The sequence below is a fragment of the Pelecanus crispus genome, chromosome 1 (assembly GCF_030463565.1).
Source record: "Pelecanus crispus isolate bPelCri1 chromosome 1, bPelCri1.pri, whole genome shotgun sequence".
NCBI classification, from domain to species: domain Eukaryota; kingdom Metazoa; phylum Chordata; class Aves; order Pelecaniformes; family Pelecanidae; genus Pelecanus; species Pelecanus crispus.
In genome coordinates, this window is record NC_134643.1 from 25,450,866 (window position 1) to 25,470,834 (window position 19,969).

At 41.3% G+C, this 19,969-nt stretch overlaps 1 protein-coding gene across 1 annotated transcript in view; it reads right to left on the reverse strand.

The window, feature by feature from the left end:
* Nucleotides 1-911: 911 nt before the first annotated feature.
* Nucleotides 912-19,969, reverse strand: part of LOC104038939 (ADP-ribosylation factor-like protein 8B) — a 28,169-nt gene continuing 9,111 nt past the window's right edge. Inside the window, exons 3-7 of the mRNA XM_075725104.1 lie at nt 9,971-10,044; nt 9,520-9,613; nt 7,294-7,361; nt 3,725-3,795; nt 912-961 (exon numbers count right to left, since the gene is read on the reverse strand). Of these exons, the coding sequence (XP_075581219.1) occupies nt 912-961; nt 3,725-3,795; nt 7,294-7,361; nt 9,520-9,613; nt 9,971-10,044 (357 nt within the window). The remainder of the gene's footprint in view (nt 962-3,724; nt 3,796-7,293; nt 7,362-9,519; nt 9,614-9,970; nt 10,045-19,969) is intronic.

Genomic DNA, 19,969 nt, shown 5'->3' on the forward strand with positions numbered 1-19,969 from the left:
AATCTGTTTCGAAAGGACTAATCCTACTTCTGAGCCCAGCTATATTAGGCTGTACATGTGAAAATTCTACAGGGTTCAGGAATGGAAAGAGTAGTCCAGAAGCACTGTGAAAATTACTTCATTTACAATAAAAATGCTTAGGAAATCCATGAATTTTGGGGGTAATAATGTCAGAAAAGATGCACATGATCTCACCTGCTCTCTCTCTCTGTATTCCATTCTCTGTTTAAGAGAGAAAACCATCCGCTGCCAATTCTGGACTCTTTCCTTTCCCAACAGAGAAGGACAGGACTGTCTAGAATTTGTGTTATTTTTCAATTCCCAAAGAATATTCATATGAATCACCTACATTAGTGACTGGAAAAACTAGGTAACTACAGATACATGACTGGAAATAACTTCTCACCAATCGGAGTATTTGAAAGTGTTCTGATTAACAGCATTTTGTTCAAATAAGATGCTTTTTATTATGGTTTTAATTGATTATTGATACTTAACCACAGGTGTTTGCAGGGAGAACATTCTGTATGAATAATTATATGATACATTCAAAAAAACCCAGTCATATCTGTTTCCACTGTGCAGTTTATTCAGTTTCAAATTAGAAAAAAATTACTAAGTATTTGACAATTCACATGCATAAACTCAAACATTTCAGCCCAAAAAAGTATTGATTTCTTTCAGTCTTGTATTAAGGCGTTCAGGAATTTCACCTAGGCAGACAAATATCTGGGTTTTTAAAAAAAGAACCAAAATAGAAAGACAAGCTATAATTCAGTTTTACTTCTGTTAACAAATATGACCAAAGTGAGTCCTGGTAGTACACAGTTGCATTCTTTATCTTTTCAGTTGTGTATAGCTGATAGGAGTCGAAGTGATTGGGGAAGAGTTATCTTCAGCAAAAGTTTTCTTCAACAGTGTCTTGACTTGGAGTGCTGAATAAGCCATTGTAATGTTATGTCTGCCAGGATAGATAAAACAAAATGAAAAACTCAACAGCCTGTTTGCAGAGTGTAAAAGGACAACAGAACACCAGCAGGTTAATACAAATCAAAAAACCCCAAACAAACAAAACCCAGAAACCACAGGCTCTCATTTACACCTAATTAAAAATTCAGTACTGAAAACTCCAGGTAGGGGTTTTTTTCTGTTGTTTTTTGGTTTGAAATTACGTGCATTTTGTATTCTTGAAATATGACTGACATCAAGTTCTCTAAGCCACAGATAAAGAACTGTTGGAAAAGCAAAGATTTAAGATGACCATAAAATGAACTGTAAAATCCAGACTAGAATGAAATGCAGTGTGAGAACAAAGACAGAAATACACAACCGCAAGGAAAGAGAAGGGCAAACATCTGACAAAGCATTAAGAAGCCATTTAGGTAGGTTGTAGGAGTCCAAGGTCTCTGAAAGATATGCAACACTGAACTAAAATTTGATAGCTGAAATTGGTACCCCACCTGATACAATCTAAGGCACTGGGCTGAAAACTGCAGGAGTTCACGAACTGATCCATAAGCAGATTTGATGTTTTTGCCTCAAGGCAGTAACATCTGTCAGGGAGGTAGGAAGGATGTCAGCGGGCAGCAACAGCTCTAGCCCTCAAATTTAAATTTGCTGCCACATCTGTCCTAAGTTCAAGACAGAACTCCACGAATACCGTGGCAGAGCAGCTTAGGCACTGAGTCTGCAGATAAAAGCATCCCATGGCATCTAAACCAAAGCTACTAACTATATACTAATCTTCCACAGTCTCTCAGGTCACAGAAACTGGCAGCCTTATACCTACACCTCCTGATGAGACCCGTTAGCTGGGCCGCAGTTTGCACTGAAAAATGACTATCATCTCATTCAACTGCATTGACATCAATCAAAAATGCAGAGGAAGACGACAGCTCCCAGTCTTCTCCTTAACAGCCTAGTAGTTTCATCGCTTTAATAAGCTAAATATATTTTCATTATATTTTTTCATTATAAATGATATTTTCCAGTCCCTTGATCTCCCTAGGTTCTTGCCCAACCTCTTTTCAGTTTCTCAAGGTCTCCCTCAAAATATGGCACATAGCACTCCAGTAATGCCCGCACAGTTCCAAACACATGATATACACAGTCTGCTCCCACTTGTTATTTCTCAATATGTTATTTGGCAAATACTCAGGAACCAGGTTAGCGTTTCTAGGCACAATGTTACACTGGAAGATACTTGACTGATTCTCAGTTAGGACTTAAGTCTCTTTCATCACTACTCCCAGGACTTCCACAAGTAAGTGATGTACGGCTCTGCATTAGTGATCATTCTTTTCATTATTTTCCCATTTGCAAATTTTAGCATGCTTTTTTTTGTGATGCTTTTCTCCTCCAGGCCATCTATATAAATGAACCAGGATCAAAATCTGTTTTCTCCAGGATCCTTTCAGAAATTAAGCTGGTTTTACCAGCTTCTAGTCACAATACCACTTTTGAGATCCTCTACTGCAGCCTTGCCAATTTGATGAGGATCAAGTACTGCACTTCTAAAACCACTATCACCTTCACTGCCCTTCACCTGTGCAGATAATCCTGACTATGTTGTCTTCCTCAGTCTTTATATCCCAAAGTCTAACCTTCCTCAGTGTATTTCCCTCACTCAGAGATAACTGCTGCACCCCAACCTGCAGCAAACCTGGGTCTGGTCTCCTTCAAACCAACGTACCCAAATTGCGTACACCAGTTCCAAGAGAAGCCCTCACTGCCTAACGCATCCCTGCACACAGCTGAAATTTCCCCCAGCTCTCTGAAGCCCAGGTGTCATGGTATAGTCTCTTCACCGCTTCCACTACCTGGTCCTCTCTGCCTAGGATGGAAACTTCCCATGCTGCTGGGAGAAACTGTTTTTCTCCCATTCCCACTCCCACTGTCTCTCATTCAGCTGAGCCCTACAGAGCTGCCCAGCTCTTCTAACGAGTCTGTCTTCCTCAAGAAGCTGCTACAAATATCTACCGCCTCCCATCCAGCACCACTTGTCTTAGCAGCATGCAGGGAAGAAGAGTGCCATAGAGGCAGCGTGCCCCCAGGCAACTGCTGCTGCTGGCTCAGCCTGTGCTTCACCCCTTTCTCCTGTCCTGTGGAGAGAATGGAAGGGGAGAACATGACAGACGAAAGGTACAGAAAAGCAGATGAAAGCGAGAAGAGAGAGAGGAAAGTGCAAAAAGCAAAGGCGAGATGGGAGACAACCTCACTGACTTCAGGATAAGGTCTGCGCATCTCCAGCAGGACAGAAGCACTAGTCCCTCGGTTTGAGGAACACCACCATACTGCCACATCTATGTAAGGCCTGCTTACAAAGTAAAATTATGTATGGAGCAAAACACTTACCAAAACTTATTAAGTATCACATAATAATTGGAAGGCCTTCATAACCAGTTGCTATTTTTTTTCAAAAGTAACACAGTTTTTATGAGAGATTAAACTACTTCGGGTTTTAAATATGCTTTTCCAAGGTCCCTGTCAAATTAATTTCTTAACTTCTCATGGAACTAAATAATCCTACAAGTGACTTTTAAGTTACACATAATTGTATATTAAAACAAACACAATTGCATGCAGTATTTGCAACAAAGTCTTTCAAAATAAATTGAGATTTTCAGTTATATATTGGAGTTAGATATTCAAATTTCATTAACATTTTTAACATCTGATCCAAAGTACAAAGTATACACTGATGATGGTGTAAGAAAAAGCTTACCGATGTTATCCTTCTCTTTACATGAAATAGAATAGCAACAGATTTCTCTGTCTTGAATAGCTGAGAGGTTTCTACAGAAAAAAAGATATAAAATAAGTAGTGCTAAAACTCCACAAAAACTGACAACACAGTTTTCTATTAAATCACGTTTTCTGCTTTTTACTCAGTGGGTTCAATTCTATCCTCAGATATTAAATTTTTAAAATATGCTGCGGCACACAAAAAACCCCACATTTCTTAAACTATAAAGATTAAAAAGATACCAAGTAATTTCACAAAAAATCAAATTTCTCATTAAGTCAGTGTAATAGTGCATAATAAAAACACAGAAATCCATGAGCTGAAAATAACATTTTGTAGTGGCAACCAAGTAACATTAACATGTCTTACCATTCACTTTTTACTCTTTTCACTTAGAATTCAGAGTTTTTATCTCTAGTAACTCTTAAAATCAAGTAACAGTACTCAAATGATCACACCATTAATCTTCAGGTTGTTTATTATATCATACTGAAATATATCAGTTCTGATTCCTACTGAAAGGATGCCTCTACATCTAGGAAGAAACTGATTCTTAATTAACTTCTGTTTCTTTCTGGGAATTCCCCTACCCCCCTCAGAGTTTCTGAGTTCTTTGTTATTTTTTCGTTTATTTATCCTCACACAAGTGACACAGACATGCAGGAAACAGATTACGTTCCTGAAGCAGATGGGGAGGCGGAGGCACCGACAAGGAAAGAGTCTTGAGATCACACAAGAGACTCTTAATGAAGAAGAGAAATAAATAGTGACCTCCCAGGACTTCAGGACAGCAGACTTGGCCTCTTCAGGGATCTGCTTGGAAGAGTCCCATGGGATAAGGCCCTGTAGCGAAGAAGGGCTCAGGAAAGCTGGTTAATATTCAAGGGTCATCTCCAAGTTCAAGAGCAGCCCATCCTAACAAGTCTGGAAAAAGCACCAGGAGGCATAAATAGATGAAAAATGAGCTCCTGCCAAACCCAATCGCAAAAAGGAAGCATACAGAAGGTGGAAGCAGGGACAGGTAGCCTGGGAGGAATACAGAAACATTGCCCAAGCATGCAGAGATACGGTTAGGACAGCCAAAGCTGAACTGATATGGGATCTCGTGAGGAACGTCAAGGGCATTGAGAAGGGCTTCTACAAGCATGTAAGTGGCAAATGGAAGACAAGGGAAAATGTGGGCCCATTGCTCAATGAGATGCGGGACCTGGTCACACAGGACATGGAAAAGACAGAAGTACGGAATGCTGCCTTTGCCTCCGTCTTTACTAGCAAGGTTACCCTTCAGGAATCCCAGGCTCCAGAGACCAGGGGGACAGTCTGGAGCAAGGAAGTTTTACCTTTGATGGAAGAGGATCAGGTTAAGGAAAACATAAGCAAACGACATAGAGAGGGCCATTCCATGGGCCCTGATGGGACGCACCTACAAGTGATGAGGGAGTTGGCTAATGTCATTGTGAAGCCACTCTCAATAACCTTTGAATGATCATGGCAACTGGGAGAGATGCCTGAAGAGTGGAGGCAAGCAAATGTCACTTATCTTCAGAAAGAGCAGGAAGGAGGACCCAGGGAACTACATGACTATTAGCCTCACCTTGATCCCTGGGAAGGTGATGGAGCAACTAATCCTGGAAATCATTTCCACACATGTGATGGACAAGAAGGTGATCAGGATTAGTCAGCATGGATTCACAAAGGGGAAATCATACCTGACCAACTCGATAACCTTCTACAATGAAATCTACAGCTTCGTAGATGAAGGGAGAGCAGTGGCTATTGTGTACCTTGACTTCAGTAAGGTTTTTGACACTGTCTCCATAATATCCTCATAGTCAAGTTGAGGAAGTATGGGCTGGATGAGCAGACAGTGATGTGGACTGAAAACTGGTTGAACAGTTGGGCCCAGAGGGTAGCAATCAGTGGTGTGAAGGCTAATTGGAGGCCAAAAACTAGCGGTGTATCCCAGGGATCAATAGTGGGTCCAATCCTGTTCAACATCTTCATCAATGATCTGGATGATGGGACAGAGTGTACCCTCAGCATGTTTGCTGATGACACAAAACCGGGAGGAGTGGCTGATACACCAGAGGGTTGTGCCGCCACCCAGAAGTCCTCCACAGGCTGAAGAAATGGGCTGACAGGAACCTCATGTAGTTCAACACAGAGAAGTGCAAAGTCCTGCTGTTGGGAAGGAACACCAGTACATGCTGGGGGCTGACTGTCTGGGAAAGCAGCTTTGCAGAAAAGGACCTGGGGTTCCTCGTGGACACCAAGTTGAACATGACCTAGCAATGTGGCAAAAAAGGCTAATGGTATTCTGGGCTGCATTAGGATGTTGCCAGCTGGTTGAGGGAGGTGATCCTTCCCCTCTACTCAGCCCTGGTGAGGCCATACATGGAATGCTGTGTCCAGTTCTGGGCTCCCCAGTACAAGAGGGATGTGGAGCTACTGGAGAGAGACCAGTGAAGGGTTACTAAAATGTTTAAGGGACTGGAGCACCTCACATATTAGGAAAGGCTGAGAGAGCTGGGACTGTTTAGCTTAGAGAACAAAAGGCTCAAGGAGGGGATCTTATTAATGTGTACAAATATCTGAAGGGAGACTTCATGAAGATGGAGCCCAGTGACAGGACAAGAGGTAATAGGCACAAACTGAAACACAGGAGGCCCTCTCTGAACATAAACACCTTTCACCTCTGAGGATGACCAAGCACTAGCACAGGTTGCCCAGGGAGGTTGCGGAGTCTCTGTCTTTGGAGATATTCAAAAGCCGTCTGGACATAGTCCAGGGCAATCAGCTCTAGGTGGCTCTGCTTGAGCAGGTGGGTAGACAAGATGACCTCCAGAGGTCCCTTCCGACCTCAACCATTCTGTGATTCTGTGTTTCCATTTAGTTGCTTAGCCTTTGGACCATCCTTCTATACTGAAACTTCACTTCACTTTTATCTCCTACTGATTAAAATTATGTGATTTGAGATACAGAATCCTATTCTGCAAAATTATTGCTATACTGGCCATTTTTACAAAAGTGTATGTTTTGTAAATATATAAATTTACATATTTGTAAATACATAAATTACGTAATTTACAATTACCCTTACAATACATCAGTTTAAGTTACTTTCAGTAATCCATAAGTATATACTTTGGACACATGCCAAAAATATCTGAATTGCTTAAATTTACAGACAGTAGTTTGAAATGGTTCTGTTCTAATCCCATTCGAGCATTAAACTGCCACTACAATGTAGTCTGAAAAGTGTAAGTGAGCCTATTGCTATCTATAGCAGTTCTATCTTCAGTGATGGGAAAACAGGATTATCTGAAACAACTTTATACAACCAAAATAATAATCAAGAGAGGTTCAAATCTCCTGCAGCCAGTTATCAGCCTAGATTGCTATTTCAACTGCCAGCAGAGCTTGAAGTGGAGTATCTGTGAATGTAAAATGGAATCTTATAGTTGGTTATTGCCATAGACCACCAACGATTTTCTCTTACATCCTGAATTTCACAGTGTTTCAGCTTTTTTCACAGGCCAGCTACTTACAATTTCTCAATTAACTGCTTTTCATCCAGTGCACCTGGGAGGTCTCTTTTATTTCCAAGGACTAACACCTGAAAGAAATCATTCATATTCATGTTAAATCCAGGAGCAATAGAAGTTTATTTTTGTCTTTAACCATTTGTTGGCATTATTCTGGATCTTGCAGCTCAATATTTAGAATGCAATAGCGGACATATTCAAAATGACCAATGACTGTGGGAGCATTGTGGAAATCCCGCTCCTAGCCAGGGTCAGATGCTGGATGCACACCCTCTGAAAACTGGATCCAGTTATTTCTAGGTGTATCAGTATGTATCAGAAGTCTCCTCTGGAAGTGAATCTCTCAATTCTGGATGGCATTATGGAACAGTGTTAGATTGCATGCAACTAAACCTGGAGGACAGCATGCACCAGGTGCACTCAGGCCACCAACATTCAAGTCACAGGACCAGATTAATGTTAATCAAAAGTAGGACCCCAGCAGTAGAGGCTGGGTCCTCAAGACCCAGACATGATTCTCTCTCTAGTTTTGCTCCCCTGCTTCTTAACGTTGACATACTAAACAGCCAGGCATCCAAACCATGTATCACCCAAGCACCAGCCAAATCACTGATTCCTCTCCCTCCACTTTGATCATCCATGGCAGAAATCAGAAAGGCAGCCATTATGAATTACATCTGAGAAATGCAGAAAATTTACTGAATAGATGCTGGAACTTAAGAGTTCCTACGCAATACTTAAGGCTTCGAGTATAAATTAGGGTCAGATAAATGGGTTGAGCACATTCTAAGATAAAGTAAGCAATGGAAGGTTTTTCTAATTACCATTGCATTATTGTTTTCCAGCTGCATTACAATTCTGAGTCAAGACTGTCGCATGAATCTGGAACACATTAAAACTCATTACTTGCAGTCTCAGATTAATAAAGCTACCTTAAAATCTCTAATACCAAAGCCTGAGTACAATAAATTGAAGGAAGTTCAATACTAGCTACTACCTATGAAATAAAACTAAGTAAAAAATACATTACTGCACCTTGGAAATTATTGTGCTGGTCAGGCTGGGCAATTGGAATGTGATATTATAAAATATAAAAGGAAAGAAACTTAATTAAATACTTCTGAAGATGAGACCTATCATTTAAGGAAGGAAAAGTGAGAAGTGAAACAGTATGTGAAGACAGTACAAAGGACAGGCAACGTCACTCGCCATGAATGGCATGACTACAGATTTCTGTAGGATTTGTTCAATATGTACTTAACATATAAAAATGAAACAATAATAGCAAACCTTATAAAAAAATGGAGAATCACTTGAAAAATTCTCCTTTGAGAAAGGATGTGTGAGACCTTTATTCTCACAATGATTTTATGTTGGCTCTCCATCTACTCATCCTCAGATGACTTCGATCACTTGCACTGGCCAAGTGTCCAAATACTTGCTTACAAAAAAGGGGCCAAGCAAGAGCCATCAAGTTGTGAGTAACTTCTTCCTGATTTGTATGTACCACTGTTTTCTTTCTTATGATCAAAGGCATGAAGTCTTGCTTGGTGATGTCAGCATCAAAAATCAATGCTAACCTGATGGATTCCTACTAGGTCTAAATTGGCAGATTACGTTTAATTAAACGTTAGTCTCCACCTCCATAATTCCTCACTAGAATTTCAGCAGAATATACTATTCTTTGACACCTCCTACTAGACACCTCTACTAGAGAACAGATGCATACTTGCATTTTTTCCACACAGTTTAGTTTGAGAAACTAAAAAGTCAAAAAAGAAGAAAAAGTCAGGACACATAAACAGTCAAGCTCCTCCACAATCTCTGGAAGCAGAAGACGCTATTTGATGTTAGTGTCTGCCAACCTTCAGAAAGACAAGTCTCAGATGCCTTAAGATACTGCCAGAAACATAACTGGGTCACTGGTTCAAACCCAGCCAACAAGGGGACAGACTGGAAGTAATTACTGTCTGATAATACCACATGTGAAAATGCTTTTTTTCCAAATCTATTCTGACCTTTAGACGAGAAAACATACAAACACACTGCAGCACTGATAAGATGCTGAGTCCTCTGAAAAAATGTCACAATAATTTTTGTAAGAGTGCTCAATGTATCAAGGCTGCATCATATTTAAGCCAGTATTTTCAAGAGTCCAGAGGCACCAATTCATGAAGATTTAGGCTACAATGTCTACATTCAGGTAAGAATAATAATCAAAATACTTACTGGAATTCCATGCAATTGTGGCTTATCTATCAAACTGTGTAGCTCATTCTTTGAAGCTTCTACTTTTTCTAAGTCTGCTGCATCCACCATGTAACTGCAATGGGAATATAGTTATTTATGGTATTGTCCATTACTTGCAGAAAGTTGCATTAAAACATCTGAAATGTGACAAATGTGTTCACACTGACAACAGCATTAGAACAGTCCTTAATTATATAAGCCTTGCATTTATTAATACAGGAAGATGCAGAATTAAATACAGGCTGTGGGGAAAAAATGGCCTGGAACATACAATTACTTATATATCTGGGTTGCTGGATGTATAAACCACCCTACTTTTATTGTGCTGGGTCTTCTTATGTGATGGAGGTGTACAGGAAGAAAAGCGTATCTATATTAATAATAAATATTTATAAATACATTTTGTATGGGCATACACAAGAAAACTTACACAACTGCATTGACTCCTCTGCAATAACGCTCCCACATGCTTCGAAACCTTGGCTGCCCTCCAATGTCCCATACCTGGAAAAAGTAAGAACACCCCAACCCCAAAACATTTTTGAACTACACAGTAGTAGTAGTAACAGAACAGAACAAAAGAACTCTTACATGCAGCATGCAGGTTGTATGGACAACGCCTAAATGTAAGCAGTTTTTTAAGTGACCTTCCTCAAGAGACTGGTCTTCTCAGCCCCTTCCAGTCAATGGAGGGGGACAGGCACATTCACAGGGCAAGTCAATCCTGTGACATTAACAGCTCCAAATGTCCATTTGGAGAACACTATCCTTTCCACTCTCTGCAAGAAAGGTCTTACTTGGATACCAAAGTGAATTCTTGCAAATACACAGCCTAAAACCCAGAAAGAATAGCATCATTGTCTGAAAACAGTTATGAAGTTGCATTTTTATGGGGCTAGGGAAACCTGAGTTTAGAATGCATCAGGCCTTCAGCAGGATAAAGACAGATATTAAGTAAATCCAGAGTTGGTTGGAGAGCAGACTGAGTCCACGTAAAGGATGATATACTCTAGGGAGCTCCAATGCCTCCACAGCTCTCCCATTTGTTCATCAAATGTGCTTTAAAAGACACATGGATTAACAGATCAGAACCAGAAAGGAAACAGTAGTGTAGGGTAGGCCTGAAGTGACTAATCAGTGAATCTTAAGGAAAGGAAGCTCAAATTCTGCTTGGGATTTTATATAGCTCCAATCCTGCAAATATTTATGCATGCTATTAGTGTGCAGCAATCCCACTGAATTCGTTATCGTTAAAAGGCTAGCACATTATTTTTCTGTACAGGAGTTACTTATTCTGCTTTGCTTGCAAAAACTCAGTATTTTTGGTGGATGACCATAACGTTGTTTCAAAATTGTTTCCACGATCAAAATACCAGGGGAAAGGATCTAAATCGTGCAGGCAAAGGCTGCATGATGATGTAGCTGTTGCAGCTATATCCAAAGACATTTGTGTTACAAGTGACACACCTATTAAAATAGTGATGAATGTTGAAAAATAAAAGGAATGGATTTGTTCCTATGTCAAGGACAGAGAGAAGTAATTATTTCTTATTTTAATCAGATTTAGCTATCAAAACAGTATGTACCATATACCAGATCTAGGAGGCATATCCATTACAGCACAAACTAAATTTGGAAGTAACATACGCAGAAGCAAAATTTTCTTCAGAGTTGTTTTCATACTTATACTTTATAAATCCAAACACCTTAAACCTGCTGTGGCAACGAAGACTTGTGCAAAAGAGCGAGACTTAATAGACCCCTGGGATAAGGCCTTTTTCAACTACTGTGGGCTGTATTTTTAATTCCACAATCCATAAATCATATTTATGCATCAATTTTGCTATCGTTTCAAACACCTTATGTTCATATTTTAGAAAGAAATATTTCCCAATTCACCATTAAAATCGTTCCTGGATTGATATCTTACCATTCCTTCTGGCACAAAATTAGTCTATCACCTAAATGTAGATCCCCCTTATAAGAACAAGAATTTTACAGATGAAAGAGAGTTGAGTGAACTTCTGACCATGAACTGGGTATCAATTATTATCCGCACTGACATTTGAAGCGCTGTTTCAAAAGTCTTCATAAAATAAACCTTTTATTTTAAAAGCTTGAAAGAGACCAGTACACAGTTCAGTATTAGTTAGATGACAAACCTCACACCAACACTAATTATTCCAATAACTCATCAGGACCTTGAAACTATCAGTAACCATCTGGTGCACACCTGTGTGTCTGGAAACAGAAACTAAATTATTTTCTTGGTAGATCAGAGAAGAAAGAAGGGGAAAGAGGACAGGGAAGGCCAGTAGTAAGATTAGATTTTTGGAGACTGACAGTGATTATTCCTGGTAGCCACAAAAACCTACAAGATGATGCAGCATGGACTAATCACTAAATAAATAATACAAGATAAAGAAATACCGTTTTTGTCCTTGTTTGATGATATACTATATCTACACTATATGAAATCACACTGCAGAACAAGTATTACTCTCATTAGGAGAAAAAGTCACCTTGAAACAATGGAAAGATAAGTCATTTCCAGTCAGTTTCCCTAATAAGGCTTACAGCTATTTATTAAAGTACATAAGAAGGACACAAAATAGACTTGGTGTTTTGAATAGGGCTTGGGAACCCAGTTTATGTCAATATATTAAGTTATAATTATCTGAAATAGGGAAAGAAAACAAATGCATGAAATAAATAAAAAAAATCCTTACCTCTTTGCTTATGAAATTCAAATGGTGCAGTAGTAACTTTGTAATACTCTTTATTATATTGAATAGCCAATGACAGAGTTAACAACTCTATTCAAAACACAAATCTCTGCCCCAAACCATTTCCACTGTACGTGACTGAACAGACAGAACTGTGAGAATGCAAGAGGCACCCAGGAAGGAAAGGGGAGAGGTCTTAGTGTCTAAGTTTTCTTGCATGAGCCTTGCATGTTTTGTACATCACCTATTTTTGTATCACAGTATTTAATACACAGGTAAAAGGTATATTCTGGGTGTGAACTGGTAGAGACAGGAGACTACACCTTAACAGCAGAATATACAGCTAGCTATAAAAAACAGTTTATTTTGTCTGGGTTTTTTTAAAAAGAGACTGGACTTCAAATTGCTCCCATGGCTTTCGTCGGTACCTCTGGAATAAAATTTTCATAGTATTTAAGAGGTAATTTTATCCCTAGAAGACCAGCTGATTTTAAGAATCAGAAAATGCCTACAGAATCACCAAGCCAGAGAAAAAGTTTATTTGATACCCAGTACCACTGCCTCACAGGAGATTAAAATCTCAAGTTGTTGTTGTTTAAGCTCAATCTCAAAGGCATACATCTTATTTCTACTGCATTTTATAAATCACTATTTTATTTGTTACTGTCTACACCTATACAGTAGTAATTCTTATCGTGCTTGCAGGTCGACACTCTCATAAAATAATGTAATGTTTTAATTTGTAAATTAGATTAATCACCGTACTTTGGAACCATCATTTACCATGCTGCTTATACTTACCTGTTAAATCAAATTCTTCTAAAACAGGAATCTCTCTGGATATGTCTCTTGTTCAATTTCTTCATGTGTAAGGCTCCTTCTTAAGACCGCAGCTACCAGCTACGTCTAAGGAGCAAATCGTTTTCTTTTGCACAGAGGTGTATCATGACAGTTGACCAAAAACACAGTTGAGGAATAGGTTCAAAGTTTTCAAAAGCTTTCAGTTACAGGAAGGCTCATTAACACTCTAGTTGTGTTTCTTTTAATTAGCTAATATTTTAAGAAGGCTTGATGGTTAACGACAAAGTTGCAGAAAAAGTATTTTCTAGATGTCAGTTTTACATGGCTTTTTTTCAGACATGCTGGGTAGGATATTTCTTGTGGAGAGACATGTGTACGATCACACATTTGTTATCTCAGTGTCAGTGCATGGGTTTAGTACCTCCAATCTCACAGTAGTCAGCGAAGCCTAGACAGCTATTCAGCTGACCAGAAGTAACGTCTTCTTTAGGATGCTCTAGGCTTGACAGTACTGACTAAAGCTCCTCTACTGTTATTAAAGGAGCTTAAGCCTCATTGCAGACATATAGCTGTTTACATTCAGGGATCTTAATTTGCAAGCTGAATCCAACACTACAAATACCTGAACTCAGAAATACATCTTTCTGCTTGGAAGTATTCAGAAAATATCAGCCATAAAACCTAACCTGAGCAAACAGGTGAGGAAATTCTAAACACAGAAAAGTCTTTGTGCAGAATAAGGTAGCACCGGCAACACCCAACACCACGTTGTACACAGACAAGTCCACATATACTGAGATGTGACTAATGAGCTCATGCATACACAGCAAGCAGTCACAGCATTCATAGCCAACTCAATGTGTAATAGGAGGGAGTAACTGGAAAGCATGGGATTAATTTCCCTCCACTTCAGCCACCTAAAATGTAGGCATGTAGTCCAAGTGACTAAAATGCATCTGTGGCAAGTGAAGAGCTCAGAGGGCACCCACAGCAGGAAACAACTGCATCTGTCTTACCCACCTTGCCTACCAGGTGAACCATTCTTGCAAAGCACCCACTGCTCTCCACCAAGTTTAGACAACTGGCTCAGGCTGGCTTCTTCCTTTTCACCTGGCTAAGCTCACAGGAGACAAATCCTAAATAGTCACCTATTCTAGACTGGAATCTTCAACCAGTAATGTTCAGCTTCCCTGTCTAATAAATGGGAAGAATTAAAAGAGATAAATTAAATAACCTTAAATTTTTTAATAAACTGCCCTGTGAATACAAAACTATAGAGCCTTACTTGTAGCCATGTAACCTGTATGGAGAGCCATGTAACCTGTATGGAAGTTAGAATACCTTACTATCTTAGAATACTTACTACTTATCATTATCCTGTATTTTGGAAATGCCTTTACAGTCGCTCTTAAAGCTGAAAAAATAATGCCATGTGGCTACATTTTCTGCAGACAATACTTCCCAGAACACTATGTTCTTTGAAATCAGTCTTTGTCCTTTAAAGAGCCCTGCTGTCACTCCTCACTGGAGATAAAGTCCAACTTTTAAACACTTTTTGCAACTAGGTATTTTCTTTTAGTCATGTCAGACAGAAAAAATGCTATATGCACACTTCACAGTTTATAATTATTTAATTTAATCATAGAACTTTCACTGAAGAACTGGAAATGGACTTAGAAGAGAAGAAAAAAGCGGCTCAACTTGTGATGACGGCAACTCATGTCAGATATTAGGAAAAAACTTTCTAACACTTAGAGTGAAAGAACATTGTACAAAACAAGGGATATTTTAGAACCTTCTTCATGGAAGAAGAAATTTTAGAAAACAATTACCTAAGATATTTGGATAAATACCCGATTCACCTCAGAGCACAAATTTGGTTTAGATGATTCCTTGAGACCAACTCTTGGTCCTCATTTTTAGGAGTCCTAACAGTGACTCTGAATGACTGGTGAGACATTCAACACTGCCTGTTCTGACTCAGGACACTGGCTTCTGGTCCCATGTGTTTGTCCTGACCACTGTAGAGGTTCCTATCTAACCCATGATCCTGTCTCACACTCTGCAGCGCACAACTACCAGCACAGATACAGTCTCCAACGCTTCTCTTCCCAAACAATCAGATGGGAGAGTGCTTTCATACTTTTCCCTTCTTAGCTGATCACTGAGTGTATTGGGTTTGTGTGGCAAGGTTTTGGTAGCAGGGGGCTACAGGGATGGCTTCTGTGAGAAGCTGCTAGAAGATTTCCCCATGTTCAATAGAGCCAATGCCAGCCGGCTCCAAGGCAGACCCACCGCTGGCTAAGGCCAAGCCCATCAGTGACAGTGGTAACGCCTCTGTGATAACACATTTAAGAAGGGGGAAAAAAAAACCCTGCGTGACAAGCTGCAGCCAGAGAGAGGAATGAAAGTATGTGAGAGGAAGGACTCGCAGACACCAAGGTCAGTGAAGAAGGAGGGGCAGGAGCTGCTCCAGGAGCCAGAGCAGAGATTCCCCTGCAGCCCGTGGTGAAGACCATGGTGAGGCAGCTGCGCCCCTGCAGCCCATGGAGGTTAACGGTGGAGCAGATACCCACCTGCAGCCTGTGGAGGATCCCATGCCGGAGCAGGTGGATGCTTTTCACAGAATCACAGAACCACTGAGGCTAGCAGGGTCCTTTGGAGATTGTATAGTCCAACTCGCCCTTGTCAAGGCAGGGTCACCTAGAGCAGACTGCTCCAAAGATGGAGATGCCAGAACCTGCCTGGTCAACCTGTTCCAATGTTCAATCACCCTCACAGTAAAAAAGGTTTTTCTTACAGTCTAAATGGAATTTCTAGTATTTCAGTTTGTTCCCATTGCCACTCGCCCTGTCACCGGGCACCACTGAGGAAAGTTTGGCTACATCTTCTGGCTACACTGATGAAATCTCCCTGCGCCTTCTCTTCTCTAGGCTAAACAGTCTCAGATATCTCAGCATCTCGCCGTATCAGAGATGCTCCAGTCCCTTAATCATCTTCATGGCCCTTTGCTGGACTCTCTCCAGTAGCTCCACATTCCTCTTGTACTGGGGAGCACAGAACTGGACACTACTCCAGGCATGGCCTTACCAGTGCTGAGTAAAAGGGAGGGATCACCACCCTCGTCCTGCTGTCGAAGCTTTTCCTAACGCAGCCCAGCATGCCATTGGTGTCTCTGCTGCAAAGGTAAACGGCTCGCCAGTGGTCACCAGGACCCCCAGGTCCCTTTCTGCAAAGCTGCTTTCCAGCCAGTCAGCCTGTAGTGGTGCCGGGGGTTGATCCTTCTCAGATGCAGGACTTTGTACTTTCCTTTCTTTAACTTCATAAAGGGTCCCGTCAGCCCATTTCTCCAGCCTGGTAAGGTCACTCTGGATAGCAGCATAACCCTCTGCTGCATCAGCCACTCCTCCCAGTTTTGTATTATCAGCAAACTTGAGGGTGCATCCTGTCCCATCACCCAGGACACTAATGAAGATGCAAAACAATCCCTGGGTGTATCACTAGTAACTGGACTTCCTGATGTAGATCACAGCCCTTTTCAATCCAGCAGTACAGCTTTTCCTTACACACAACTATCATAAATCACTGGGACATCCCACAAAAGCTCTTCTTTATAGAAATACCTGCTTTGACTTGAGATCAACCCAGACACTGCATGGCCTTTTCAGAGCAACCCAGGCCATACGGAATAGCCAGTACTTGCTGAAACGCTGCTGGAGCTATACAGGCAGTAGACGCAGAGGCTTGTATTACTGCATGACACATGAGATGGTGACATGACAGGTAAGATGTTTTTAAATTGCTGCTGAATAGCTGATGAAGCATTACAAAGCAAGAGGATTCTGTTTCTATGAGGATGTTTGGAGACTTGGAAACTCTGCTATCCAGAGGAGGGAGGAGCACTGCAACAAAGGAAGTTGGAAGAGGAACACACAGAGCCGGGATACTCCTCCTCCTCCCTCTCTGCCACATCAGAGCAAACAGCAAGGAGCAAGAAGCTTGGCTTTGCCCCCCAGAAGCCTGGCCTGCACTGGCCCGGGCTGCAGCTCCCGTGGAAGGACGCTGGCCTCTAGTGGCCATTGCCGGGGCCACCACAGCCCTTCCGCTGCAGCGCCAGCCCCAGAGCTGCTGCTCGCTGCTCCCTGGTCCCTCACGACTGCAACACCCAGGCTGGGTGCAGAAACTGGCTAACAGTGCTATTTTAAGAGAGCAAGCTTAAACGAAGTGCAAGAGCAAGGAAAATGAAGCTGCTGCATTGCCTGTCCGTATGCGTGTCTTGTGTTGCTCTATTTCTCTTTTGTACCTGAGACTACCCTAGGACCATCACTGTGAGAATCAAAGGTTGATTAGGTGGAGCTTCACAATCATTTAAAATAACAGTTTGCAATGCATATCTGCTGAGGCTCTTGAAATTTGGTTTGTTAAAGTAAGTTTTTTAGCTACTGTCTAGCTTAGTGAACAGTAAACCTCACCAAAGCAAAAAGATTACTAATACTGAGAAAATCCAAAAACGGAGCAATCCCATCAAAATCAAATCACTCAGGAAACAAAACTTGCTTGGAATGAATTCACTCACAGACTTTTTTGTCATAAAAAAGTGATAGCCATCAGTTTCATTATGAACTTCATCAAAATAGTTGTAACAGGTCTGTAACTTGTAGTACATTAGGCATTTTGACACTGGAAATCATCCTGTAATTTAATACCTTAACCACAACCTAAAAATCCATAGTTTCCTGCCTGGTAAAATCTTTCCTCTTTGCCTCCTCTTTTTTTGGAAATAATAGGTGACAAGTTTTATGAAATATACTGACAAGCCAAAATTTGACAATTCATGGTTAAAGCTGACAGCTTTACATTTCCGATCACGCTCAACTTCGATGAAAGAGCACATGAAATTGGCGTCTTCCTACAAAATGTTTAGGCTTGCATAAATCAGTGTTTTTCCTTCAGTGTGGTTCAAATAAATACTCATATACACAAGCATGCCAGCAATGCTACTTTTATCTCTAGGATTAGAGACTAAATATGAGAATAAATCTGCTAGCTTCTGGAAATGACTGCCAAAATAGGAAGAAAGTAAAGACAACTATGGGTTCCTTAGTTCTTGTTGCCTTATGGAACTGTATGTAACTTGGAGATAGAACTGTAGTCAAGAAACCAGGCAGTGATGCTGCACTACCATAGTACTTCCTTCTCGGTGGCCTACCCCAAAGTCTGACAAAAAACAGCTAAAGGATTAGTATCATAGAATCATAGAATCATAGAATGCTTTGGGTTGGAAGGGACCTTTAGAGGTCATCTAGCCCAACCCCCCTGCAGTGAGCAGGGACAGCTTTAACCAGATCAGGTTGCTCAGAGCCCCGTCCAACCTGACCTTGAGTGTTGCCAGGGATGGGGCCTCCACCACCTCTCTGGGCAACCTGTTCCAGCGCTTGACCACCCTCAGTGTAAAAATTTCTTTCTTATGTCTAGTCTAAATCTATTCTTCTTTAGTTTAAATCCATTATTCCTTGTCCTGTCACAACAGGCCTTGCTAAAAAGATTCTCCCCATCCTTCCTGTAGGCCCCCTTTAAGTACTGGAAGGTTGCAATACGGTCTCCTCGCAGCCTTCTCTTCTCCAGGCTGAACAACCCCAACTCTCTCAGCCTGGCCTCATAGGAGAGGTGCTCCAGCCCTCGGATCATTTTCATCCACAACTTCTCTGGGCAACCTGTTCCAGTGCCTCACCACCCTCACAGTGAAGATTTTCTTCCTTATCACTAATCTACATCTACCCTCTTTCTCCCTTTAAAGCCATTACCCCTTGCCCTATTGCTACACACCCTTGTAAAAAGCCCTTCTCCAGCTCTCTTGCAGGCCCCCTTCAGGTGCTGGAAGGCTGCTGTAAGGTCTCCTCGCAGCCTTCTCTTCTCCAGGCTGAACAACCCCAACTCTCTCAGCCTGTCTTCATAGGAGAGGTGCTCCAGACCTCTGATCATCTTCGTGGCCCTCCTCTGGACCCGCTCCAGCAGGTCCATGTCCTTCTTGTGCTGAGGGCCCCAGAGCTGGACGCAGTGCTCCAGCTGAGGTCTCACCAGAGCAGAGCAGAGGGGCAGAATCACCTCCCTCGACCTGCTGGCCATGCTTCTTTTGATGCAGCCCAGGATATGGTTGGCTTTCTGGGCTGCAAGCGCACATTGCCGGCTCATGTCCAGCTTTTCATCCACCAGTGCCCCCAAGTCCTTCTCTGCAGGGCTGCTCTCAATCCCATCTTTTTCCATGTCTGACAATTCTGTAGCAGCATCAGTATAGTATTCCAACTATCCCTATGCTTTCTCTACATGAACTCTAAATCATGGCCTAAAAGACAGAAAACAAGGGAACTGAAAGGAAATTCCTATTCCTGTGGATTATTTATGGACTAGGGTTGAATGTGGTAACTTTTTTATTGACTGTGGCATCTGTGGACTTCTTTGATCAGTGGTAAAGCAAGGCAGATGTGATGAAAAGTGTATGAAACTGACATTGACGAATAATTAAAGTAGAATCCTCTCCTGGATGAATTGGGAAGCATTGCTAAAGCTCAAGTGGAAGCTACTCCTTCAGTACAAAGGTACTCTCCTGAAAGAGAAGGGAAGGCTCAGGCAGGAGGACAAAGAACACCTGCATGCCTGAAAGAACAATAAGATACCTCTTTGAATAAGTGAAAACTTAAGACAGTTTGACTTCTTAAACTGAAACAAACAACTCTTGCTTTTGAGTCAGCATTTGCTGCTTCATATCACAATGCTCATCACAATTTTGCCAGTGGTCCTGTTCTCCTACACATCTGCCATTGATGTATAAGATGTCAAGAAAGCATGAGATAGCCTTAGGACGCATTTGCATTTGTAAGGCAGAACCTCTGATGTTCCTGTTG